This window comes from Leptopilina heterotoma, unplaced genomic scaffold, assembly GCF_015476425.1.
Source record: "Leptopilina heterotoma isolate Lh14 unplaced genomic scaffold, ASM1547642v1 Lhet_305, whole genome shotgun sequence".
Taxonomy (NCBI): Eukaryota; Metazoa; Arthropoda; class Insecta; order Hymenoptera; family Figitidae; genus Leptopilina; species Leptopilina heterotoma.
In genome coordinates, this window is record NW_025111009.1 from 972,065 (window position 1) to 998,093 (window position 26,029).

The 26,029-nt window shown below is 24.4% G+C and overlaps 3 protein-coding genes and 1 long non-coding RNA gene across 6 annotated transcripts; 2 read left to right on the forward strand and 2 right to left on the reverse strand.

The window, feature by feature from the left end:
- Positions 1 to 1,691: 1,691 nt before the first annotated feature.
- On the reverse strand, positions 1,692 to 25,686 carry LOC122504586 (adenylosuccinate lyase). The gene is made up of 6 exons (XM_043615761.1): positions 25,408 to 25,686; positions 6,096 to 6,299; positions 4,332 to 4,614; positions 3,479 to 3,630; positions 2,769 to 3,167; positions 1,692 to 2,175 (listed from the first exon to the last, which is right to left on the reverse strand). The coding sequence occupies exons 1-6, from the start codon at positions 25,561 to 25,563 to the stop codon at positions 1,912 to 1,914; spliced, it is 1,458 nt and encodes a 485-aa protein (XP_043471696.1). The 5' UTR covers positions 25,564 to 25,686; the 3' UTR covers positions 1,692 to 1,911.
- Positions 6,794 to 10,191, forward strand: LOC122504588 (protein snakeskin). The gene is made up of 4 exons (XM_043615766.1): positions 6,794 to 6,960; positions 8,842 to 9,048; positions 9,172 to 9,291; positions 9,374 to 10,191. The coding sequence occupies exons 1-4, from the start codon at positions 6,910 to 6,912 to the stop codon at positions 9,470 to 9,472; spliced, it is 477 nt and encodes a 158-aa protein (XP_043471701.1). The 5' UTR covers positions 6,794 to 6,909; the 3' UTR covers positions 9,473 to 10,191.
- Positions 11,778 to 17,316, forward strand: LOC122504587. 3 transcript variants are annotated; one of them, XM_043615763.1, is made up of 5 exons: positions 12,167 to 12,384; positions 12,488 to 12,648; positions 14,058 to 14,256; positions 14,509 to 14,700; positions 15,902 to 17,316. In XM_043615763.1, exons 3-5 carry the CDS (start codon positions 14,179 to 14,181, stop codon positions 16,118 to 16,120), a joined length of 489 nt encoding a protein of 162 aa, XP_043471698.1. In that variant the 5' UTR covers positions 12,167 to 12,384; positions 12,488 to 12,648; positions 14,058 to 14,178; the 3' UTR covers positions 16,121 to 17,316. The 3 variants fall into 3 exon arrangements, with proteins under 3 accessions (XP_043471700.1, XP_043471698.1, XP_043471697.1); XM_043615765.1 differs by lacking the exons at positions 12,167 to 12,384; positions 12,488 to 12,648 and adding an exon at positions 11,778 to 11,892; XM_043615762.1 differs by lacking the exon at positions 12,488 to 12,648 and having other exon boundaries at positions 12,168 to 12,384.
- On the reverse strand, positions 12,983 to 19,454 carry LOC122504589. Its single transcript, XR_006301848.1, has 3 exons — positions 18,234 to 19,454; positions 17,678 to 18,014; positions 12,983 to 13,694 (listed from the first exon to the last, which is right to left on the reverse strand). It is a non-coding gene; the product is annotated as an uncharacterized LOC122504589 (long non-coding RNA).
- Positions 25,687 to 26,029: the final 343 nt, after the last annotated feature.

Consider the following 26,029-nt stretch of genomic DNA (forward strand, 5'->3'; position numbering starts at 1 on the left):
TCTTTATATTTCTTTCTTCACCTTGCTGTAATTATTCTTATTATTTCTCTTTATTATTTTTCAAATTTTCGTTTAATTCCAGCTTTCTTCTTCTTCTTCTTTCTCTTGTTATTACTTTCTTTCTTCTCTTTATTTTATTACTTTTAAATATTTCTCTTTATTTTTTTTTAAATTTTCTTTTTATTCTTGTTTTCTTCTTGTTTTCTTTTTCTTCCTCTTCTTCTTATTCCTCTTGTTATCACTTTTCTTCTTCTCTTTATTTTATTATCACTTTTTTTCTTCTCTTTATTTTATTACTTTTAAATATTTCTCTTTATTATTTTTCAAATTTTCTTTTTATTCTAGTTTTCTTCTTCTTCTTCTTTTTCCTCTTCTTATCACTTTTTTCTTCTATTAATTTTATTACTTTTTTTAAATATTTCTCTTTACTTTTCCAATTTTCACTTTAAACTAGTTTTTTTTTCTTTTTCTTCCTCTTCTTATTTCTTTTTTTCTTCTTTACATTTTATTACTTTTAAATTTTCACAGTTCTTATTCTACGTCCTCTAGTTTTTCAATATTTCTTTTTTCTAGTATTTTTTTCTGTAACTATATCTTGACATTACTTTTTTCTTTTTTACTTCTTTTTTCAATTTACACTTTTATTTTCTCAAACTTAGTTTCTTTTTTCTGAATTTAATTTCTTCTTTTTACTATTTGCTTTCTCATGTTTTCCCTTTTCTTTTTCTTTCCTTTTATTTTCTTACTTTCGTTAGCTTCTTTTATCTTTTCTTTCTTCCTTTTTATTTCTTTCATTTTATAAATTTTTATTTTCTATCTCTTATTTTTATTACTTTCGTTACCTTTTTTAATTTTTCTTGTTTTTTTATCTCTTTTATCTTTTCTTTTTTTCTTGATTTAATTCCTCGTTTCTTCTCTTGATTTATTTTCTCGTTTTCTTTTTCTTGATTTTTTTTTCATTCTCTTTTCTGTTTTTTACCTTTTTTATTTCTTCTTCTTTTTCTTTATTTATTTCCTCCTTTTTTCTTGATTTGTTTCCTCGTTTTCTATTTCTTCATTTCTTTCTTCAAACTCAATTATCTCTTTTCTCTTCTACTATTCAGACTTTTTCTTTTATCGTTTTCTCCTTTTCTTCCTTTTGTTGTTCTATTTACTCTCCAATGTTTAATGAATCTTTGAACTTCTTTTCTTACATCATTTCTGTAAAATAAATTTCATAGAGTTTTTCCAAACGAAACCAATATCTGCTATTTACGCGATAAAACAATTTACCTAAACTTCGATATTTCTTGTTTCATTTTCATTTTCAAAATATTCTTACTCTAAAAAATCTCAACATTCTATCTATCTCCCCTTTTCTAGTATCTTTTTCTACCTGTGTGTATCTCTTTCTATCTTATCTTATCTCAATAGCTCATAAAGAAGTAAATTCCAAGATGATGGTTTCATTTGTATCAATTCTTAATCTAGTTTTTTCTTTTTTTTTCTCTCTCTCTCTCTTTCTTTCGTTCTTTTTTCTTTCCCTTAAAAATCTTTTATCTCTACAATCTACTTTTCCCCTCTCCAATGTCTTACCGTATTTTTGCTATCACATCAATTAATGTGTTCAAAAAAAAAAAAAAAAAAAATGAAAATTTAAAATGTACTACGAAAAGGCATTTAAATTTAAGTTTTTTCAAATATAAAAAATATTAAGTTTTTTAAAAGTTTATTTTGTACTTAATTCATCGATATTTAGTAATAAAATCGTGAAATTTCCTTTTCTTGATGAAAAAATATGTGTATTATCTAACGAATATAAAGACAATTTATACGTTGTTTAATAAAAAAAGAGCATAACTATTATTCACAATTGTTGCAGAATTACTTATTGATTCCCTTCGTTTTTCCATTCAAAAATTGACAGATCTACTAAATACTTAGCTTGACTGTCTTTAAATCCAAATCTTTGTACAAATTCAGAACGGGTTGCACCTCGTCTTCTAGAAATTCTAAAACCTGCTCTGGAGCTCTTCCCACAAATGTCGAAGGATCCAATAGATTGTCGAGTTGTTCTATTATTGGCTGAAAATACGGATCTTTCCTTATTCTCTCAACAAGATCATTATCCAATCCGTGTTGCTTGACTTGAGCTCCGGCCTCGTGAGATAAAACTCGAATCTTCTCATGACAAACCTACAATACAAAAATTATCTCAATACTTTCATCTTTCAATTGCACATTCTCAGTTCTGAATTTTTATCTATTACTAGCAAAAGATTTACAGATAATTTTATTATTATACAGGATTGCCACAAAAATTTAATTTTGTTTTTCCCTGACATTTCCCTGATTTACAGACAAAATTTTGAATTTTTCCCTGACCTTAAAAAATATTCTGATTCACTCCAAAAATTATTAGATTTTCAAAAAAAATGTTGTATTACATTTATTTACGAATTTCCTTAATTGTAAAATTATTCAAAAACACCAATAACTTCTTTTTTAAATAAATATTTAATTATTATTATTTTTCCATAGGTATTATGATTTTCAAAAATTTCAAATTCAATAACTAATAAAAATATTATTGTAAAACATGAAGAAATGGATCATTCCGAGTCTTCTACTCGGAGTAAACGATTTCTTCATATTTTATTGAATACTTGGTATTATTTTAAAATTCTATCTAATTTCTGAATTATCGAACTAAATAATTGAATTTCTCCAAAGTTTATTATTAAAAATATTCATTCTCTGAGTTTATGATGAAGGGATGAATTTTTAACCTGTCTATCGCCTCCAGCTTTGACCATAGCCATGATAACGTTCTCCGTAGACATGAAAGGCAATTCTTGAGAGACAAATCTGGCAATGACTTTGGGATAAACAACCAAGCCCTCGGAGATATTTTGCAAAGTCATCAAAATAGAATCGGCAGCTAGGAAAGCTTCTCCAAGAGTAATGCGTCGATTTGCAGAGTCGTCGAGAGTCCTTTCCATCCATTGAGTCGCAGCCGTTTGAAGTGCATTGTTTGTTAATACCATTAAGTGACGTGCAATGCTGCAACATCTCTCAGAGCGCATTGGATTTCTCTTATAGGCCATTGCGCTCGATCCTATCTGCGTTTTCTCAAAAGGTTCTTCAATTTCCTTTCTACTCGCGAGAATTCGAATATCACTGCAAATCTATACAATCAGTGCAAAATTATTATTTTCCTCAATATTTTCTTCTAATTCTAATTAAATTTCAATTTATTCTTTCTCGATGTTTAATAATTTACAGAAAATAAATAAATTATTAATCATCGAGAAATTCCCTTTATTTACATTTGAGAGACAATTTTTTGTTTCCTTAAAAAAAGAAACTTAGATTCAATTTTGTAATGAAACAGAAATTGTCTCTCAAATGTAAATAAAGGGAACTAAGTTAACTTTAAATCGAAATCTAATTAAATTCCCAATAATGTGTAACTAATTAATTTCACAAAGAGTTGTACCTTATGAACAGTAGCACCAAGAGAACTCAGAGCACTAAGACATTCAACGTCGACTTTTCTAGAATAAGTCTGACCAGTTACGGAATAGTATTTATCAAATCCAGCCATTTTTGTTACTAATGAGTCCAACTGCTTTACTTTTTCACCATCGCCTGGGAAAGTAAAAATAAAATTAATATTCCCTGAGAAATATCTGTAATAACACTAAAACTTATTCTATTTCCTCAAAAGAGAAATTTCAGGGATCACGGACTGATTGATTTGAATTATCTTAATTTTAATTATTTCTAAAAATTACAACTGTAATTTTTCCAAAAATCAATTATTTTTTAGAATTTTTAAATAAAATTATTCAAAACGTTAATCATTTTTAAAGGAAAATAATGTATTAATTTTTTTTAAATAAACATTAAAATATTATTATACTTTTACTGCGATTAAAATGTTAAAAAGATTTAAATTTAAAAACCTCTTAAAATTTAATTATTTCTTAAAATTCTTAAAATTTTTAGTTGCAATTCTTCAAAAAATTACAATAATATTTCAAAAAAAATTTTTTAAAGTGAGAAAATAAAATTCTTTGAAATTGAAAATTTATTTTAATGAAATTTGAGAAAATTTACTATTTTTTCAATTTTTTAAAATTATTTTCGAGAATTTAAGAATTTTCAAAAAATTGTAATTACGATTTTTTAAAAACCTGATTTTTCAGAATTTCTAAATAACATGTTTAATTTCGATTTTTTTTATTTTGAATAGTAAATATGAAAAATCTCTTTTTTAAAAATTAAACTGAATCATTTATAAAAAAAACTAGTTCTCGATCAATTTATACAAAAAGCGATTATGATACCATTAAATAATTGAAGAAACGATGCTTGAGTTCCTGTTGTGCCTTTAACGCCCCGAAATCTGAGATCATTCCTGGCACGGCGAATCGCTCTTTCGTCCATCAATAAATCGTGCATCCATAAAGTTGCCCTTTTGCCAACTGTCGTCAATTGGGCCGGTTGAAGATGAGTGAAGCCCAATGTTGGCAAGGAACGATATTCCATTGCAAATTTCGAGAGCCGAGATAGTACAGCCGCAACTTTCGGCAACAAAATATCGAATCCATTTCGCATAACAATCAAATCCTGTATAAAAATTAAGAAAAAGATGAACTATTTTCAGAAATTTTTTTTTTCTATTCAGAATGTTTATTTACAGTCTAAATAATTTATATTTTTAAAGCCTATGTAGATTTTCTGTATTTTTATAGACTAAATAATTTATATTCTTTTTTCATAAAAAAAAAAATTCACGGTCATTTCCCGGTCATGAATTATTTTTCCCGGTCATAAAAAGAATAACTCTCAAAATAAATTATTCCATGAAAGATGAAAGTATAGTAAATATTGATACATAGTTTGTTAATCAACATGAAACATGAATATTGTTGTCTCTAAAACTTGATTTTATTTTTCCCTGATTTCACAACAAAATTTTGACTTTGTCCAAAACTCTAAAAATATTTTAGTTTATTTCAAAAATAATTGAAATTGCAAAAAATGTTTTTAATACATTTTTTTGAATATCTTTAATTGTAAAATCATTTGGAACTTGAATAGATTTTTTTAATAAATATTTCATTATTATCTATTATGTATTTTTCCTCAGGTATTCAAATTTCAATAAATTTCAAATCCTTTAAAAATGAATAATTTATAAGAATTGCTACTGTAACTTATTGAAAATTATTTTCAAGATTTCAATTCAATTATTTTCTAGAAATGTTAACTAAAATATTTCAAAAAACTAACTTATTCAGAATTTTTAATTAAATTTTTTTACAATTTTCAACTTTTCTAAAACTTTTTAAAATTCAATCTATATTAATATTAGTAATAATAATTTAACATTCTAAAATATAGAAATAGTTACTTAAAAATTCTTGTAGAAAAACGAATTGATATTAATGCAAAATACGTCTTTTTTAGAAATTTATTTTCTAGGAAAAAATAATTTTATTTATTTTTATTTACTTTATTTATTATTTAAAAATTAATTTTTAGAAAATTCGTATCACTTTTGTTCTAATTAGTTCAAATTTTTATTAATTCAAATTTGTTTTGTAATAATATTGTTTCAAAAAAATTCAAAAATTGATTTATTTTTCACTATTTTATAGGATGTGAAATTTTTTCTGTTTCAAATTTTTTCTACGAATTTAATTAAAATTGTATTTTGTTCAATTATTGTTAGAAATAGAAAGAATTTAAAATTAAATTGAATATTTTCTTTTTTCTTAAGTCTGTTAAGTTAGACCACAAAATTCATAATTTTCTTATAAATTCTAGAAATTGAATATTCTTCTGATAATTTTGATAAAATTCCCTGACAAAATAAAACAATTTTATAAAAGATCGTTCAATCTTTTTTAATGAAATATAATTAATAAGTCTTAAAATAAATATTTCTATTTTTTCTTAGAAAAAATCAGTGTTTTTAACAAAAAATTTCAAAACTCCCGGTCAAGATAAAAATTCACTGTTGTTTCCCGGTTTTTCCCGGTCCAAAAAAATTCTAATTAAGTGCGAAGACTGATTTTTTTTATCGATGAGAAAAAAAAACGTACGGTGTTATCTCCAACATAGCAACTTGTGGCACCGAGATGAATTATAGGCGATGCCTTTGGACATAATTTTCCAAAAACGTGAACATGAGCCATGACATCGTGTCTCGTTAAACTTTCCTCCTTCGCCGCTGCCTCATAATCGATGTCATTAACGTGGGCCTCCATTTCTTCAATTTGATCTTGCGTTACGCTCAATCCCAACTCCTGAAAAAAACAATTACATTTAATACTCAATTGTTAATTATTTAATTACGTTATATTAAAAAATTCCAGAATTATAAATTCACACATATTCAAGTTTGTAAAAACTTCTATTTTTCCTATCCCTTTCCTTCTTCTCTTCATTATTATTTCTTCATTCCATATTTCTTTGGAAATTATTTTAAATGAGTTATTAAGTTTCAAATTATATTTTAAATTAAATAAAATAATAAATTATCAGATCCGATATAATTTCCCTTAAATTTCGTATTATGAAGAATCATAGACACTGAAGCGAAAAGTTATTTCCGTATTTCTTTCCTTCTTACATTGAAACTATAATCGAAAGGAAGTATATTTAAATAATAATTTTCATGAATAATAAAAAGACTTAAAAAAACTTTTTTTAAGACATTCAGTTTACGCTTGCGCTCAGGTATATTGCCTCATTGTTTTATCTCTTTTTTAACATACATCTTTTCTGATTAGATAAAGAGGGCTTGGTTCTCACAACCCATCGAACTCGATGTGAATCGCATTTCATTTATCATCTCTTTACGAACTGGTTCAAAAAAAGTTTTATATACAAAAAAGCGAAAAAAAACAAACAAAAATGGTGTCAGTGCAAACTATTGGAACTATAGTGTTAAAAGCCTTAAAATTGGTGAGTGCATTAAAATCACATACAATTCCCTTCAATCATTTTTCAACACAAGAATTTTTAAATAGTAAAAAACTTTTTCCAAGTTTCCTTCAATTTGTTCCGATTCATGAAAAACTTAAACAGTCACTGTTGAGTCACTAACTAAATATATTATTAAACCGCTAAATTTATCATTTTAAGTTAAATAATTTTTTAAATTATAAATAAATGTAATTAACAATCAAAACAATAATTACTAATAAAAATAATAATTACTAATGAGAACAAAAATCACTAATAATTAATAATAATGATAATAATAATTACAGTAATTATTACTAATGAGAACAATTATCACTAATAATTAATAATAAAAGGAATAATTACTAATAATTAATACTAATAATTACTATCTAATGATTATTAGTAATAATTACTAATGATTATTAATAATTAATAACAATAATATTTAATAATAAATAATTTAAAAATATTAACTAAATGAAAATTAGGAAAAGTTGTAAATCAAAATTTGTAAAATTAATTTTTTGGATAAATTTTTTTCTGAAAATTGAGATAATCTCTTTCCAATTAAAAATAATAAATTTTGTAAAAAAAAATCTCTTTCTAATAAAACAATATTGCTAGTGAAAGAAAATAATATTTATGCAATTGGTTCTGTTTATTTAGCGAGAGATTTTATTAAAACCAATAAATTCATTCAAAATGTATTTTACACGCTTTCGTGATTCACTTTTTATCAGATAATGATAACACAATATTTGTAAAACGTAGATAATTAGATAAATTGTATAAAGCAAAACTGTAGGATGTAGAAAAGAAAATTGATATTTTGAATATAAAAAAAACTATACCTAATAATTAATTAATAATTTTAATAAATTTTAAAATTCATTGGGATTTAACAGTTTTTAAGATAAAAAGACTGAAAGAAAATTCAAGGTTTTTCAGTTTTTCAAAAATGTTTTCAGATACCAAAAACCAAAAACCTTTTATATTAATAATCGTTGTATTCCGGTAATCTGTTATAGTAGTTGTTTAGAAGTTAGTTTTTGTTTGCGTTTTCTTTTCTTAATTTTTTAAATATAAGTTTTCTTTTTAAATTTTTTGAATTGTAAAATTATAATGTATTGAAAATCATTGAATTCTTGCGAAGTATTTATCGAAAAATTTGAAAATAATTAAATTCCTCAGAGGAATTTTATTAAAATTAATTCTTTTGAGAAATGTTATTAAAATTGTATTAAAAATAATTAAATTTCTGCGACGAATTTTACTATTTATAAAAATAAAATTTAATTTTTCCAAAGAATGTTATTTCACATAAAAATAATTTAATTCTTGCGAAGAATTTTACAATATTATGTAAAAATAATTGAATTGTTTCTAAGAATTCTTTCAAAATTTTAGGAAATAATAATTGAATTTTATCGAAAATTTTTTTAAAATAATTGAATCCTTTTGAGAAATTTTATTAAAAATAATTAAATTTCTGCGACGAATTTTACTATTTATAAAAATAAAATAGAAATTTTTCCAAAGAATGTTATTATTTTACATAAAAATAATTTAATTCTTGCGAAGAATTTTACAATATTATGTAAAAATAATTGAATTGTTTCTAAGAATTCTTTAAAAATTTTAGGAAATAATTGAATTCTATCAAAAAATTTTTTAAAATAATTGAATCCTTTCGCGAATTTTTATTAAAATTGTTTTGAAGATAATTAAATTTCTGCGACGAATTTTACTATTTATAAAAATAAAATAGAAATTTTTCCAAAGAAATAATAATAATAATAATAATAATAATAATAATAATAAATTTAAATAAATAAAAATTAGATATTAGAAAATAATTGAAATTCATTTCACTTTTAGGTAATAAATTTAATCATTTTGATTCTCTACCGAACTGGATACTCGGGAGAATTTCTTGGAGTTGGAGGGACATGGAATTTAAATGAAGACAAAAATCCAGACGCAGAAATTGTTGCTTCTGGTGTTTTTGTTGGATTTTTCATTTACACGGCTGTAATTTTACTTGGCTTTTGCTTTGGAAGTACCGAAGAAAAACGAAGTCTTACTGTAATTATCTGCAATTAATTAACAAAATTAATTAATTCAATTCTTCTAGAAATAACAAAATTAATTAATTAAACTTTTCTAAAAGTAAAAAAAATTCTAACAAAAATTTGTTTTTCCCTACAGGAAATTATTATGAATTTTGTTGGAATGATTATGTTTCTTGCCGTTGGTGGAACGGCCCTTCATTATTGGCATGGTTATCAACCAGAGCATAAGTTAATGTACGATACAACGGAAAGACAGGTAAATTTAAATACCAACTTCCGTTTATGGAAATGTTTAAATATGAAATAAAGTATTCAAAGAGAAAAAAATTTATTTTCAGGTTGGACTGGCGTTGGGTTCACTTTGTGTCGTCGAAGGAGCGGCGTATCTAATCGACTTAATTTTGAGTTTCTTACATTTTGCCAAAGAAGAATTTTAAGAGACAAATCTTTAAAGAAACTATTGATAAAAGAAAACGAAAGTTCCTGACTATTAAAAATTTGCTCCAAAAAATTTTTTTGAAATTTCAATCAAACTGATTGAAAATCGTTAAATTATTTTCGATTTTTATTATATTCACAATTTCAATCTAATTGAAATTAAATAATTTAGAAAATTATTTAGAAAATTAGAAAAATAAATTTAAATACGACAAAAAAATTGAGACAAATTTAGTTTAGTAAAATTAATTAAATTGACAAAATTTCAAATTATCTACTTAAATTCAGTTTCCTTTTGTTTTACTGCATTTAGAAAAAAGTATTTCGAAATTATTTCGTACTTATGACAATTGTCTGGTACTCTCTTATAATTAAGGTGCATTCAACGAAAAACGATCTCATCTTTTCATTCAAGCAGTGAATCACGTTACACATAAAACTGAAATCAATAGAGCATTAGTCATGAAAGTACAATTTTCACACACTAACACAATCATTCGAGGAACGCACGATTTTTCAATTCAAGAGTTACTGACTCATTTGACAATTGAAAAAAAAACACATTATCATTAAATGTCTACGTTATTTCTCTATAATAGAAAAACCAAATTCTCTATTTATATTTTAATTAAATGAATTTTTATTAAGTATAGGTATCTTTACTTTTAGTGTAAGTCTTTCATTATGTAAAATATTTTTAATATAAAATAAAATTTTCTATACAAAAAAATGTCTATACAAAAAATACAAAAAAAAAAATCTTTTAATATAATAGAAATTAATTTTTAGTTTTAATTTTTTTAGAGATTTAATATAAATAATTACGTTTAATTATAAAAGTCTAAGTCATACTTTGACCTGACTTGAGCTGATTGGATAATTAGTAATTATTTATTTAATATTAATAAAATAGAAATGTTTAATTGAAAAAATGATTATTTGATATTTTCTTCTAAATTTAATTTTCAATTTCATATGGTGTGTTAATTTAATTTTCTTTGGAATGTAAGACTTGATTATTATTAAAGGAGGTGTCTGTGACTTTAGTTTCTTAAAATATGTATTTAAATGTACGAATGATCGTCTACTATAATTAATCTACTTGACCTCGTTGAGGATATGCTTGACAGGACCTACACCCACTATCCGGATGGTTAACAGTATGATTACAAACGACAAAGTTAATTGATCTAAACGTCGTAATTAGACAAAAATAAAATATATGAATAGGGGTATAGAAACATGAACGTCAATGGTGAAAAATTCAAATGATCTAATTTCATTCACTTCGAAACAAATATAGTTTCTAATCTACATAACGTCTTCTAAAGGAGAAATTTTTTTTAATAAAAGCAATAAATGGAATGTAATTTTAAATAATCAATTAATTGAAGTTTTTATAATAAAATGAAAAAAGTAGATTGTTAAATAAAATGAAATCAACTGATTGCTTTATTATTTAATTAAAATTTTAAAAAAATAGAAAGAAAGAATGAAAAATAATTTAATTACTTTAAATTTGAATAATTATCTACATTTTTAATTTAAATTTGTAATTATTCTTCGGTTATGCAAATTTTATTATTTCTTTAAAGAATACAAATATTTTAAAAATTAAAATTGGGATTTATATTTTCCAGAAAACAATTATTCCAAATTTCCAATTTTTAAAAAATCTCCATTACTTAAAAAAAATTTAAAGAAATTCTTTAAAACAGTTCAATTATTTTCATAAGTAAATTCTTCGGAAGAATTCACATATTTTCAATACGATTTTAAAAAAATTCATCGAATGAATTCAATTGTTTTGAAAAATTTTGATAATTATTATCAATTTAATTATTGATAGAAATAAAAATCAAGGTATTATATTAAAAATCATTGTGATTTAAAAGTTTTAAAGGTAAAAAAAATTGAACGTCAAGCAATTCAATGTTTTCAAGTTTTTCAAAAATGTTTTGATACCAGAAATCAGAATTTTTGTAGTAATTCTAGAAATTTGATATTTTTCCATCACTTTTGATAAAATTTCCTGACATTTGCTTAACTTTTTTAATCAATTTAATTTTACCTAACTTCTCGCTCATTACCCTGACCTATGACAATTCTATTCTCTATTTAAAAAAACAAAATTCAAATTGTTGACAAACATAAAATGAAAACAATCAAACAAATTTTTGAAAGCAAGAAATAAATAAAAAATAATTCGATATCGAGATGGAGATTTTGTGAAGAGTACAGACCAACCGTAAAAATCAGGTCAGGATGATCCCTAATAACAAAAAAGAAGGACCTGACTAACACGAGGAATGACCGCGCCCAGACCTACGACCCACCTAAAGAACGTGGCGTTGCCTCCTGCGACTATACATCACGTGTTTACATTTCCACCTCCAAAGACAATCTTTACGGTGAACAAGTGAGTAATTCCCTTCATTTATATGCAACTCAAGAACATCTCATTCTTACAATATTTTTTTTTTTGTCCCAAACGTGCATATTAATTATTGCAACTATTTAATTGTCAATTTTGTCATTCATCAGCTCTCCCTTTCGCCATAAAACAAATTCTTCTCAAAATTAATATTCTCTACTCTCTCGCGTACTACGCACTCATACGTAGTCAATAGAAAAAATAATAAAAAAAAGCAACACCACATGCCTGAATTTCTCAACATAAAACGTAGGCAGTGGAATTGTATACGGCTTAAGTTGCTTAGCAGACCTGCGCAGGCTTGTCGTGACACCGTGTCACGCTTGGCGTTCCAGTTAAACTCACACCACGGTCCGGTTTGCTTGAAAACATCGACTATTTTCAAGTCAAAACAAAAAAAAAACCTAGAAAATAATTGTTATTTTTATTTTCGAAATTCTTCTCATTGAAAAAATTGATCTTTTCTTCAAAATCCAGGTAGAGAAAGTAGAATTTAATAAAAATTAACTTTATACTTATCGGGCGTTGTCTCTCTCTCCATACAGTGATTTGTTTACAGTGTGATTTTTCTTTCATTCAGAATTCCATAGGTGTGTTATCCAAGTGCTTCTTCGTTATTAACGATTGAAAACCACTGCTTAAATGGAATAGTATTGTGTGTATGAGTGTGTGCCAAAAGTACACGTGGTTTTGGAGTAACATTCCTTGAGGCATTGTTTGTTTTTTTAAATTTAAATCCAGGTGAGATGCTTGCTACAATCGAGTGCAATATCGAGTTTTAAACTCCACAATATTCAAATTCAAATAAGATACTGCAATTTAAAGTTGTTCAAAAATTTCAAAGACATTTCTCATCAAAAGATATTACAAGACATTCTAATCCGAAAATATTCCTGTTCGAAAATAATACGAATTTCAATATTCGTCTCAAAAATATTCAAGTACAAAGACAATTCGAATTTAAATATTAGACTCCAAAATATTCCAGTTCAAAGACAATTCGCATTTAAATATTAGACTCCAAAATATTCCAGTTCAAAGATATTTGGAATTTAAATATTAGGCTGAAAAATATTCCAGTTCAAAGACAATTCGCATTTCAATATTAGACTCAAAAATATTCCAGTTCAAAGATAATACGAATGTGAATAGTATTCAGTTTATAAATATTCCAATCCATATATATTTCAAATCAAAGATAATTCAATTCAAAAGATATTCCAATTAAAATATATTCCAGTTTAAATATGTACTGCAAATTTAAATATTATTCAGTCCGAAGATATTCCAATTCGAAGATATTCTATTTCAAAGATATTCCAGTCAAAAAATACTCCAATTTGCAGATACGATGAATTTAAATATTACTCACACTCCGATGATTCTATAAATCCAGACATCACATTTGAAATTTCTTGGATCAAAGATTCTTCAAATTCCGGAACAGAATTAATTTATTTGATAATTAATTTTCATCGCAGAATTGAATTTTCACATTCTCATTTTTGTGTAAATTAATGAGATTTAGAGAGGAAGAGAGTGTCCTCGATCACGTCATGCTACGTGTAAATTCCAAGTAGTAAACAAGTTGTGGATGAAGCGGTTATTCCTCGTACAAAAGACCTTAGCATAACCCAGCAGTGGTTCCCAAAAGGTGGATAGTTATCCAAGTTGATTGTAGTTTCTGAATATGCTATCTTGATAAACGATGCTGGGCGCTTAAAACCTTTATTTTATTGTCCTGGCAATCATTTCCAAACGGGGAAAGAAACGTTTCTCAATGAGATCTGTAACAGTTTTTTTTTTCAAAGTATTAATTTACTGCATTTTAGAAATTACATCAAAAATATTTCTCAATGCTTTCACAAGCGTTATCAACTAAATGCATTATAAACTGTTTATGACTAATCGCATTGCGTTTTTAATTGTCGCATTTAAAAATTGATTTCTTAATTTTTCAAATATTGAAAACCAGATATTTATTATATGTAAATTAATATAATATAATTACTAAAATTATTATTTAAATTATTTTTCCACAGCTTTTGAAACATTTGTGAGACTATTTAAAAATATATCCATTTAGATATAAATATATTTATAATTTATAATTACATTAGAATCTAAAATGGAAATTATTTTTTTTACAGAAGTTTTGACAAATCTTCACTTTCAATAACAAAAACAAATACAAACACGTTTACGAAAGGATAAGCTAGTGGATAAATTACAAAACTGGAAGATAACCCGAGGAAACCCAAAAAAGTCAGAATGGCAGAAGACGGAGTGCAAAGTTCAGAATCAGATTTTTTAGGAACTTATCCAATTTTGGCTAAAGTGGCGCAAGTGGTAAAAGCAATTTTCATTTGCCTCCAAAACAATCAAATTCAATTTTTCCAAGTTAAAAAAGAATGAAAATAATTTTCTTCCTATATAGAAATATTAAATTAATGTTTCCAAGTCAAAATATATTTTTCTTCCTGTATTCAAATATTAAATTAATTTTTCCAAGTTTAAAAAAGAATAAAAATATTTTTCTCCCCTCATATGAAAATATTAAATTAAGCACAGAAAATAATATTGAACATAATTAAATTTCAGGTTTTCGCCATTTTCTCAGTGGGATTAATAGTCGATCCATTCAATTCATTCCATAAAATTTCATATGGCCACAGATCGGCAAAATTGGACGACATAGCATTCATTTACATCACACTTGGATCATTCTTAATAATTAATACAATTTTCCTCATTTTCCACGCTATTTTGGGAGAGCGAATTCCAAAAAGATTGGTAAGTAGCATTTTGTTTAAAAAAAAAAAATAAGTAGAAAAATTCAAAATGACAATGATTAAAATAATCAAAAGAATAGATACAATAGAAATAATAATTCAATAGATGCGATTAAATCGAAAACTTTCATTATAGCTTTGAATAAACAGAAAATAGAATACCGTCATCGGAAATTTATTGCATTTTTTGCATTTTTATAAGGACAAAAAAAAGGCACGCCCTACTTATATGATTCAATAATTACTAGCCCTATTTTGTAATTAACGGAATTATAAAGACCTTGGTTAATTTCCTCACTAATTGTTCTCATCATCACTCGTCTGTAATTTTCTACTTAAAAAATATTTACATGAACAGGAAGTGTGTCAGTTTTTCAAAAAATATTTCTACATATTTCTAGAAAAATAAAAATATTTCTACATTTAAATATTAAACTAATAAATGAAATAAAAAATCGATTAATTTAATTAATTAACTAAGTTTTGTAATTATTATGAATTAGCAAATTTTACGCGCGAAACGCGATATTTCATTTCTTATTATTAGGCAAAAAAAAAAATTTTTTAATTATTAAATATTAATTTCAATTTATAAATAATTTCAGATTCAACATTTTTTAAAAATACAATTATTAACTAATTTACTAATTAATTATATAATTATTTATTGTTTTCGAAAACAATAAAATTCTTCGGAAAAATATAATTATTTTAAGAAATTTTAATTAAATTTTCTATGAGAATTGAAATTTTTTTAATACAATTTTAATTAAATTCCTCGAAAAAATTCAATTATTTTATAAAATTCTTAGTAAGATTTCAATTATTTTCATGATTTATGAAATTCTTCACAAGAATTTAATTATTTTAAAAAATGTTAATAAAATTCTTGTCCAAAATTCAATTATTTTCATAAATAATAAAATTCTTCAGATTTAATTTTAAATATTTTAATTAAATTTTGTGCAAGAAATTTAATTGTTTCGAAAAATTTGGATACTTAAATTTCTTTATAAGATCTGAATTATTTCAGATTTAAAATTATAAAAGAAATATGTTTAATTGAATACAATTTGATTTAATTAATGTTTGGTATTTCTTCAAAACATTAACTTAGAATTGCGTTAATTTTAAAATTCAAAACATTGAAAATTTAATTTTAAAAAATTGTTTTGATTAATAACAATAATTTTTTTTTACAGGCAATGATGTTCACAACAGTGGGATGTCTTTTTCACATTATTGCCGCGAGTCTAATTGTTCACAATTGGCGAAAAATGCAAGGAGCATTGATTTCAACATACAACAATGAAACGTACGGCAGTAAACAATATTTAGACATGTTAATATCCGGAGGAGTTTTTGCTTTCGTCACATTTGCCGCTTTTGTTGCTGAAGCTTTTGTCACCATTCGATACTAGTAAAAAATTGAAGAAAAAAAACAAATTAAGACTGTAGAGTATTTTGCTCTCTCCTGTTTTATTCTAAAGAAACGAATTTTAAATCTGGATGCAGTTAATAATCCAAACTGACAAAATAATAAATCTAAATAAGAATGACTTAAATAATAAATTTAAAGAATGAGTTATTTAAATAATACATTTGAATAATAATTAAAAAATAAAATAACTTCCAACTTTTATAAGCGGAAAAATGAAAGCACAGTTAAAACCAAATTTACTATTTAATGATAATTTTAAAAAAAATTTCAATTTTTTTAAGAAACGAAATTTTATAGAAATATAGAAAAGATATTGAATTTTTAACGAATAGAATTTAAAAATATGCATTTTTACACTGCATCCAAATTGTCAAATCAGAATCTTAATGCCTTACTAGTTAGGAAAATATTTTCGCTGAAACGTTAAGTCTCAGGCGAATGTGTTTGCTTTTTTTATAATTAACGTTTAAAACGCATGAAGGATACCACGAGTATATCGCCTTTGAAGTACAAAAGACAATTATTATTGCAATTGTACATAAAAAAAAATGTCAATCGTAGATCGTGAAATTTAGAAAATATAACAAAAGATTATAAATTATCGACGGATAATTATCCGACTAATATATTATTGATACAATATTTTACAAAATGTTATAATTTTCAAAATAATTATAAATACAAATAAAAATTAAAAATATTTTCTATATAATTATAAATTCGTAAATTTCACGATTATTGCAGTACATAACACCAAATTTTTTTTTCTTTACAAAAAAGGAAGCGAAAATTCAGGTGTCGATTATTTTTCAACGTACAATGCTGTAATCCAAAGTTTATAAGCTTGTAGATTTCATGTAATTTCACTTCGTATATTAATTAAGTATCAGGCACTCCGTCCTATTTTTATATTTAAATATTAAATATATATTATATGTAATTTTGTTTTTTGTAAGATTTTTATCTTTTTATGCAAGATAAATAATATCTTTACTTGAGAATCGCAATCCGTCCAATTGAGATTAGAATATGACAGTTTACTGTCTTTAGATATAGATATACTTGTATTATTACCAAGAGTAATTGTGCATAATTACTGTTACTTTTTCTGTAAGTACTAAATTTGTATTTTAAATTTATATTTCGATTAAATGTACTTTAGATTTTTATTTTAAATGTACTTTAGTTTTCTATTCTAAATGTACTTTAGATTTCTATTCTAAATATACTTGAGATTTCTTTTCTAAATGCATTTTAGATTTCAATTTTATATAAAAATATTTGTCTATTGAATGCATTTCAGATTTATATTTTCATTGGAAGTATTTAAAATTTTTTTGAATAATAAAAATGTCGTTTAAAATTAATATTTGATCAAATATTTCCATTTTATGTAGGTTCATAAATATTTTATACAGAATTAAAAATTTAATTTAATTAAAAAGTAATTACCAATTTCGCTAATTGTTATTAGCGAAATTATTAGTTTTATGTATTTGGTCAAATATTTGAAATTTTAAATTTCTGATATATATACCTTCAGAAACGAAGATGTATCTTCCTGATATTGATTTATAAGAAATTGTTTTCGTTTATTAAAACAATTTTACGATGAATGTCCATTGTTTTCCTGCCCATCACGAATTTAGCAATATTCTCTTATTATTTAATTGAAATTCTCCGTGCTGTAGTTTGAAGAAAATCAAATTGTTTTTTCCTTGAAAGATTTTGTTTTCAATATGGAGTGTCAATCCATTGAAGAAAATTTTGAAATCGATCCATTTGGCGAAAGTGGTATCGTTAAATCTTGTAGTAATCAAAGTCATCTTCGTGTCAAACCAATACGAATTATTCAACTCGTAAGACGAATTCACCTGCAAAAATAATAAATTAATAAATAAAATAAAAAAATTAATTAAATAATTAAAATGAATTAATTTTTAATTAATAATTAGTAAACAGTAGAAGAATGAAAAAGTAGTAATTATTTGGAGAAAATTTTGATATTTTCAGAGAAAATAAAAACAAAATCTTTAATTTTTTTTCAAAATTTCGGTTCTAAATTCTTTTTAAATAATTGGCGTTATTCTTACCAGATTTTTTCGAGTGTTTTGCTTGGACTGACGATTGGTTTGACACATCCATCGCATCGAATTCTTGATTATGGAAATTTAACCCTCCTGGGAATTATAAACTTCAGTTTTTTTGTCATTGAAATTGTCGATGCAGTCAGTCAATTTGGAAATGATCCCATACCGGATACACCGGTAAATAAACAATAAAAATTGCAAAAATCTCCACAAAGGAAAAAATTAAATTCTAAATGCGAATATTATATTTCAGATGTTTGTTTTTGGCTTGTGTGGAGTGATATTATTTTTAATCGCATGTGGCGGAAGTACAGCGACATTTGCAAAATCTCCGAAAAATTCATCCAGTTTACTTCTTGCAATTGGAATAATAAGCTTTCTTAACGCTCTAATACATCTCCTTGACGTTGTCCTTATTTTTCTCTTTGGCTACTAAATTCAAAATTCCGGTTCGTAAACAAAAAAAAGCTGTCAAATTATCACTTTTATTATAAAAGGTTAAAAAAATTTCAGTCAAATTAGGATTAACTTTTTTGATTATTTTTCAAACTCGAAAAATTTTGAAACTATATGCAAATTTAAAAATTCTCTCTTAGATTTTTTTTCTAAGAACATTACAAAAAATTCAGCAAAATGATGAGACCGACTTGTGGATTTAATTCTAATTGTGCTCCACCAATTATCGAAAGTTGCGAAGAACCTTGTACAGTGCCAATGGCTAAACCAATAAGAATATTTCAATTTGTGAGTGCAAAACCATTGAATAAAAAATATTTCACAAATTACTGAAAATTAAATAAAAATCAATAATTACATTCTCATTTTTCGAAAATAATGATTTAGAAAAAATATTTTCTCCCTTATATAGCTGCTGGTAAGCATTTTATTTACGCTAACAATTTATACGATTTCAAAAAATTCTCCCTATTATCAAGTGGAAGGAACTCTTCTAACCGTGCTCTTTGGAAGTTTTTTGTTTATCACACTAGTGGATATAATTAGTCAAATTGGAGGCGATCCCATACCAGAGACTCCAGTAAGAATTTCAAATATTTTTCTTTTTTCCTGAATTTTGCAAAAGGATTGAAAAAAATTATTTATTACGTAAAATCAATTAGAGGAATCATTGAATTTTTGATATAGAAAATTTTAAAAATGAACTAAAAATACAACAAAAAATTTTAATACAGATGTTCTTATTTGGCGTGGTAGGTATTTTACTCTATGTCATTGCTACAGTGGATATTTATTTTGCTGCAAGAAAAGAAAATGTCGAGGATGTGTGGAGATTAACACTCTCAATTGCCCTATCATCAGCAGCTTCTTTACTCTTTCTTTTTGATGTAATTATGATCTTCCTCTATGGCTACTGACATTTTCATTTTAATTCAATTTTCATTTTTTTACTTCACAAATTCATAAGAAAATGTAATTTTTAATTGAAAAATTATTTTGTAATTACAAATCCTCCGCTGTTGTAAATAAATAAATGATTTTAATATAAAAATGGCTATATTTCACATTATTTATTTATTTATTTTATTATTATTATTATTATTATTATTATTATTATTATTATTATTATTATTATTACTATTACTATTATTATTAATATTATTACCTAACTATCAAATGTTACGCGCGCGGAACGTGATATTCAATTTATTATTATGCAAATAACAAAAATTTTTTATTTTCAAATATGAATTTTTGAATAATTTCAGATTCAAACTTTAAATTATTCAATTATTAACAAATTTACTAATTAATTATTCTTGTTTATCAATTTCAAAAATTTTAATAAAATTCTTTGCAAGAATTCAATTATTTTCGAAAAAATTTCATGAAAGAACACGATTATTTTAGAAACTTGAAAGAAATTGGTCATAAATTTCAATTATTTTTAAAATTATGATTATGATTATTGTTTTACTTAATAATATAGTGATACTTAAACGGTTTTAAATGAATTACTTTGACCTAATTGAGTTGAATAAAAAACAAAAGGCTAAAGATAAATAGTGTCACTTCAGATTGATGTGAAAAAGAAAATATTTTACACAAATAAAAAATTTATTAAAAAGATTTTTTTAATAAAATTATCAACTAGAAAGTAAATAATTATTAATATTAGAAAATTTAGAAGTAACATTAATGTAGTAAAAATTAATAAAATATTTACATAATAGTTCAATACGTTTCAATATTCAATACAATAAGAATACATGAAAGTTCAATTACGATTATCGTGAAAAATTATCAATTTTATCTGTAAAATTTCATAAAAAAAAATAATTTCTTCAAGTTAACATTTACAATGACATAAAATACGTCAAGATGAATAAATCATCTTATAGAGCAAGTAACAAGACGGATTTTCAAATCCCACCTTTTGCAAAACCTCTTAGAGTACTACAATTGGTAAATTATTTAAATAAATAATAATAATACAAATAATAGTATAATTAATAAATATGAATAAATAATAATATAATTAATAAATATTAATAAATAATAATGTAATTAATAAATATTAATAAATAATAATATAATTAATATAATATATAATTTACTGATTTATTTATAAAAGAACTCTAGTTTGATTAATTTGTTCATGGTTTTCATTTTTCAGTTAGTGTTACTGACTTTCTTCAGTTTCGTTGTTTACATGACAAATTTAATTTTTCGAAATGAAACTATCACTCCAACGTTGACAATTATTTTTTCCATTTTACTTCTTGTTTTGACAACAGTTTTTGTATTTGTTCTTGCTGTGGATATTATTAATCAATTTGACAAAAATGGCCTGTCAGAAACACCAGTAATAATTTGTTAATTTTATAAAAATATTCATGATCCACAAGTTTTGACCGTTCAAATAAACAAAATGTAGTATTTGCTTCAAAATATTTTCAAAATGATTGCAAAAAAAATTAAGAACTTTTTTCATACGTGACGTTATATTATTGAAATTAAATTTTTATTTGAAGCAGAAATAAATAAATTTCGTTCATTGGAACGTTTTCAGAACTTTAGGAATATAAATAATAAATAGAATTTTTTGAATGAATTTGAAAAACAAATTTTCTATCAGATGGCTGGTTTCAGTTTTGTGGGATTTCTCCTATTTTCAATGACATCAATTATAATAATATTTTATATGATAACAAGTGATTCGACTTGGGTGATAATAATGATTCTGTGTTTATGCATCATATCCACAATTCTTTTTCTCTCAGACTTGATCTTATGTTTCAGGTAAGAATTATTAGTTTTATATCAAATAATAAAAATATTCTCTCTAAACGACGAGTAGAATAAAAATTTCAATGAATATTTTTTTAATTTTTCCAATTTAAATTAGTTTCATACAACTTTGAATTTTACTCTCTAGTTTATTTATTTATTTTATTATTTTATTTACAGTTACTGGAGAGAAATTTATTTGAAAAAAAATAAATGTTATCCTCAAACTATAGAAGATTATGAATATCCTGATGCAGACACTTTTCATCTATTGAAAGATACAAGATGTAAAAAACAACCGAAAGTAAATTGAATTTTAAATTTTAAAAAAAAATGAAAATTTCGATTTGATAAATTTTAATAAACGAATTAATTAGTTAAAGAATTTATCAGATTAATTCTTTTTTCTAATTTTGCAAAATTCAGTTTAATTCCGATTTATTTTTCTCCTCAAAATTTTTCAGTGTGATTTATCAACGAGTATTAGTAATTTCAATCAACCAATTGAATACGAAGATAGCAAAAACGATCATATGTATAGAAAAATCGGAATGGCTCGTCGAAAAGAATATGCAGATTTTTCAGAAAATACTCCGACTCTAGCAGCAGGAGAATGTGTTCAAGTTCAAACAGAACCAAGAAAAATTTTTGTTGCCGAATCTCAGGTATTTTTATCAAAATTCTAGTTCGTTTCTTAATTTAATGCACTATCTCCAAAAATTCTTATTCAAAAGTGAATTCCTCTTTTTATTAACGAATTATTTCTCCGCGAATTGCTTTAAATTGCTTCATTTTTACGAATTAAATAATTCATCATTACGAAATGAATTATACAGGAAATTTCTTTATCAGACTCACAAACTGGAATTAAAGGAAACTCCCGTCCAGACTTTGCAGCATTCTGAAAATTATTTGCGAACTGATTTGCCCTCCTGCGTAATTCCATCAACAAATTCTATATGTCCTGCTGTCCTTCAACTAATGAGAGGAGAAATGGCATCCCAGTATCTGAGAATGTAATTCATGTCTCAAAACTAAATGAATAAAATACTCGTCGAAAATAATAAATCTGAAACAGAAATATTTTTCATAAAGATAAAGAAAAGAAGACAATAAAGATTGCAAAACGAATAAAAATATAAATTTTAGTTGTAGATGCGAAGGACCAATGATGCATGAGCAACAGCAACATTTACAACTTCAACTTCTTCAATCAACTAATAGAGAATTAACACCATCGGAATCTTTCGTGGACCAAAATAAAGGAGCAGATAAGGCGACCTGTAAAGCGAAGTGATCAAACTATAATTATTATTTAAGTTCCAGTTTCAACATAAATTACAAAAAAGACGTTACGGAATAAATTATCTTTATCCCTAAATTTCTAATTTTCAAATACTTTCGAATAAACTTTAATTAATTAATTAGGTTTATTAATTTTTCTTTACTTTCCAGGTTTGTGTCCAACATTTGATAGCAATTTATCTTCACAGACAACGTTGACAAAAAAAGTTTCTAAATTAAGCGTATTTTCCCATCACACACGAAATAATAATACACAAACAAATTTCCCTGAAAATACAGAAGATGAATTCAGATCTGACAAAAATTTTACCGAAGAAACAGAATTTCAACTAAAAAATGGAAAATTAGACAAAAAACTAAACACAAACGAAAGAACAGAAAGTTTGACTGACGATATTCCAAACGAAAAAAAAGGTTTGAAAAATAAAAATTTAATTTCCACTACGAATCAAAATTTTGGAATGATCCTAAAGTTCTGAACGTTCAAATGAACGAAATTTATTTATTTTCTTCTTTAATTTGAATATTTATTACAATAATTTGTCGATATAAAATAAATGAATTATAAAGTTTCTAAGTGTAAAATTTAAGTTTTTAATTTTTATTGCAAACAATAAATTATAAAAACATTTCTAATAAAAAGTGTTTCGTTCATTTGAACGTTTAAAACTTGTGGATCATATTTTGGAAAAATATTTTTACTCATTATTAAAATAATAATAATTTAAAAATTACAGTAAACAAGAAAAATTCAGAAATTTTGCACAATAATAATGTACGTGAAGACAATAAATTATCAACGACTGAGAAAATTATTCAAATGTCACAAGAAGCAATAAATAAAGCCGAAGAAACACTCTCAGCCCCTGGAAGTTACAGCAAAACTAAAACGTAAGAATTTATTTTTTATTTAATAATTTTTTCTAAATTTTAAATCTAAAAATTTTTTTTTCCCAAACAGTCAAGATGATTTATTATTCTCAACCGCCTCCTATTCAAAATTAAGTTCCTCGACACCAAACTCAATTTTATTCGCCAAAAAAAATAAAATTGAACCCATTAATTCTAACAATGTGATCTTACCGCCAATTATTAAGTAAGCTAATAATTAAAAATACAGAAAAATTTTATTTACAAATTTTGAGTTTGGTTCTTTATTCAAGTTCCTTTATAATTAGGGAAACTGTTTTAAAATTAAGACTTCCTTTGGAAAAAACAACAACAGTGGAAATTTGTGGAAATCAAAATGAGAAACAATTTTCGAAATCTAAAGAAATATGTTCGTGTATCACACAAAAAAGAAAAGTGAGTGAGACATAATTTTCAAATCATAATTAATAAATAAATTATTGATTTAAATAATTATTTTACAGCATGATCTGTGCACCATTCAAGTTCAATATATTTTTCAAACTCGAATGGGAAAAATTGTTTGTGAAACGTGTGCAACCCCGGAATCAATAAGAGTACGTAATTAACAGAAATTCGATGTAAATAATTGGATAATTAAATTTAAATTTACAAAAAAAATTTTTTTTAGATACCTCAAAAATTAGCATGTTCAGCGAAAAAGTGTATTAAATGTTATGAATGCCGCAAAGTACTCAGTCCAGTGAGTATTTGTTTATATTTAATTTAATAATAACAACAAAACAATAATAATATTATAATAATTAACAATAATATAATTCTAAATTACAGCCTTGTAAATGTCCAGCATGTAACAAAAATTGAAATTCTAATCAGGATTACCAAATTAATTAATTAATTTATAATATAAATATTAAGTAATATTTAACGATAATATATTTATCATAGTTCAATATAATTGTACGTGAATATGAAATATATGAATTCATTTATATTTGTGCATATTTTAAACAATTTCACAGCAAGTTAATTATAATTGATCATTAATTATTGTTAAATAATGTCCTAAAGTTACTGGAGTTAAAATGAACGACGAGTTTTTTTACTCTTAATTTGTATTTTTTTTACAAAAATTATTTTGTATATTAAAAAAATTAATTCTCAACTATATAAATGTTTAATTCTAATTGTTTTTCTTCTTTTGATAGTCATTTTTAAAAATATAACAAAATTTCGTTCATTTAAAAGATCAAAACTTTAGAAAAATGTCAAATAACATAAAAGAAATTTAATCACATTAATTATAATTAGTGAAATTAAATTATTAAAAGACAGTGCTAAACAGAACTAAAATGTTATTTTAATTAATTTATAACAATTTTAGAAATATTTATCAATAATTGAACATATTAAGAAAAAGATAAAAACGATAACAAACGACCTATACTGATAACCTCATTCCGAATTTGTTTTTCGTCTTTGCAGGAGGTATTAATTATCAATAGATTGCAAAAATTTCAAATTCAAAATGTTTTCTAAAACTAAATTTCAATACGATTATGGCACAATGTATTAAATAGTTTCCAATTATTATTATCTCATTGATTATTTATAGGCGAATAGACATTAAATTTTTTAATTTCTAACCTCAAAATTATTGACTATTTGCATTGCGCAAGATTTAGTGTTTTAGTCGATTTGGAAAAATTATTTTATGTAATTAATAAGAGATATTGAAATTGTAAACAATACAAACCATCTCGGCTTTAGCGAGATAGATCCAGAGTTTTCGCCACGTGCTAAATTTGTTATCATCGCTAAAATTATAGCGCATATCCTTTGATGCATAACGAGTGGATAGAGGTGTTTGATATTCACTGTGGTTACAAATTTGAACACTTGAACTACTCATTGTTACTTTTTTCTCACTTAAAACACTTTTTTTATGAACAAAAGAAAGCCGCAAAACGAAAGCGGAAAGAAATGTGTCTTCTGTCAGCTGACTTTTTAAACTGCACCGGACTAACAAACCTAACCTAACCTACAAATAATCAAACTACATCATGCACTAATGTTGGTCAGGTTGCATACTTTTAGGCTAAGGCAAAACTTAAAATTACCATTAAACTTTCATAAATAAAATAATACTTTATTTAAATCTTTCATATGGAAAATAAAAAATTTACCTTTCTTAAAATTTTCAATTTTTTCGATAATATTCAATTTACTTCTAGATGATTATTTTCATATTGGTTTTTTTGTTTTAATTAAAGTAAATTTGTTTAATAAAATTTTTTTTATTTACGAACGAGAAAAACAAACATGCACTTAATTTTCGTTTACAAAATAATAAAAGTACGAAGTTCGTTTAACAAATA

Excerpts from the sequence above, each read along its gene's own strand:
- LOC122504586 (XM_043615761.1), bottom strand. The coding sequence starts at position 25,563 with ATGAGTAGTTCAAGTGTTCAAATTTGTAACCACAGTGAATATCAAACA. Across the intron at positions 3,631-4,331 it reads GTTTCTTCAATTATTTAATG|GCGATGGTGAAAAAGTAAAG; the intron begins GTATCATAATCG and ends TTACTTTCCCAG. Across the intron at positions 3,168-3,478 it reads TTGGTGCTACTGTTCATAAG|ATTTGCAGTGATATTCGAAT; the intron begins GTACAACTCTTT and ends CTGATTGTATAG.
- LOC122504588 (XM_043615766.1), top strand. The coding sequence starts at position 6,910 with ATGGTGTCAGTGCAAACTATTGGAACTATAGTGTTAAAAGCCTTAAAA. Across the intron at positions 6,961-8,841 it reads TGTTAAAAGCCTTAAAATTG|GTAATAAATTTAATCATTTT; the intron begins GTGAGTGCATTA and ends TTTCACTTTTAG. Across the intron at positions 9,292-9,373 it reads ACGATACAACGGAAAGACAG|GTTGGACTGGCGTTGGGTTC; the intron begins GTAAATTTAAAT and ends ATTTATTTTCAG.
- LOC122504587 (XM_043615765.1), top strand. The coding sequence starts at position 14,179 with ATGGCAGAAGACGGAGTGCAAAGTTCAGAATCAGATTTTTTAGGAACT. Across the intron at positions 14,257-14,508 it reads TGGCTAAAGTGGCGCAAGTG|GTTTTCGCCATTTTCTCAGT; the intron begins GTAAAAGCAATT and ends ATTAAATTTCAG. Across the intron at positions 14,701-15,901 it reads AGCGAATTCCAAAAAGATTG|GCAATGATGTTCACAACAGT; the intron begins GTAAGTAGCATT and ends TTTTTTTTACAG.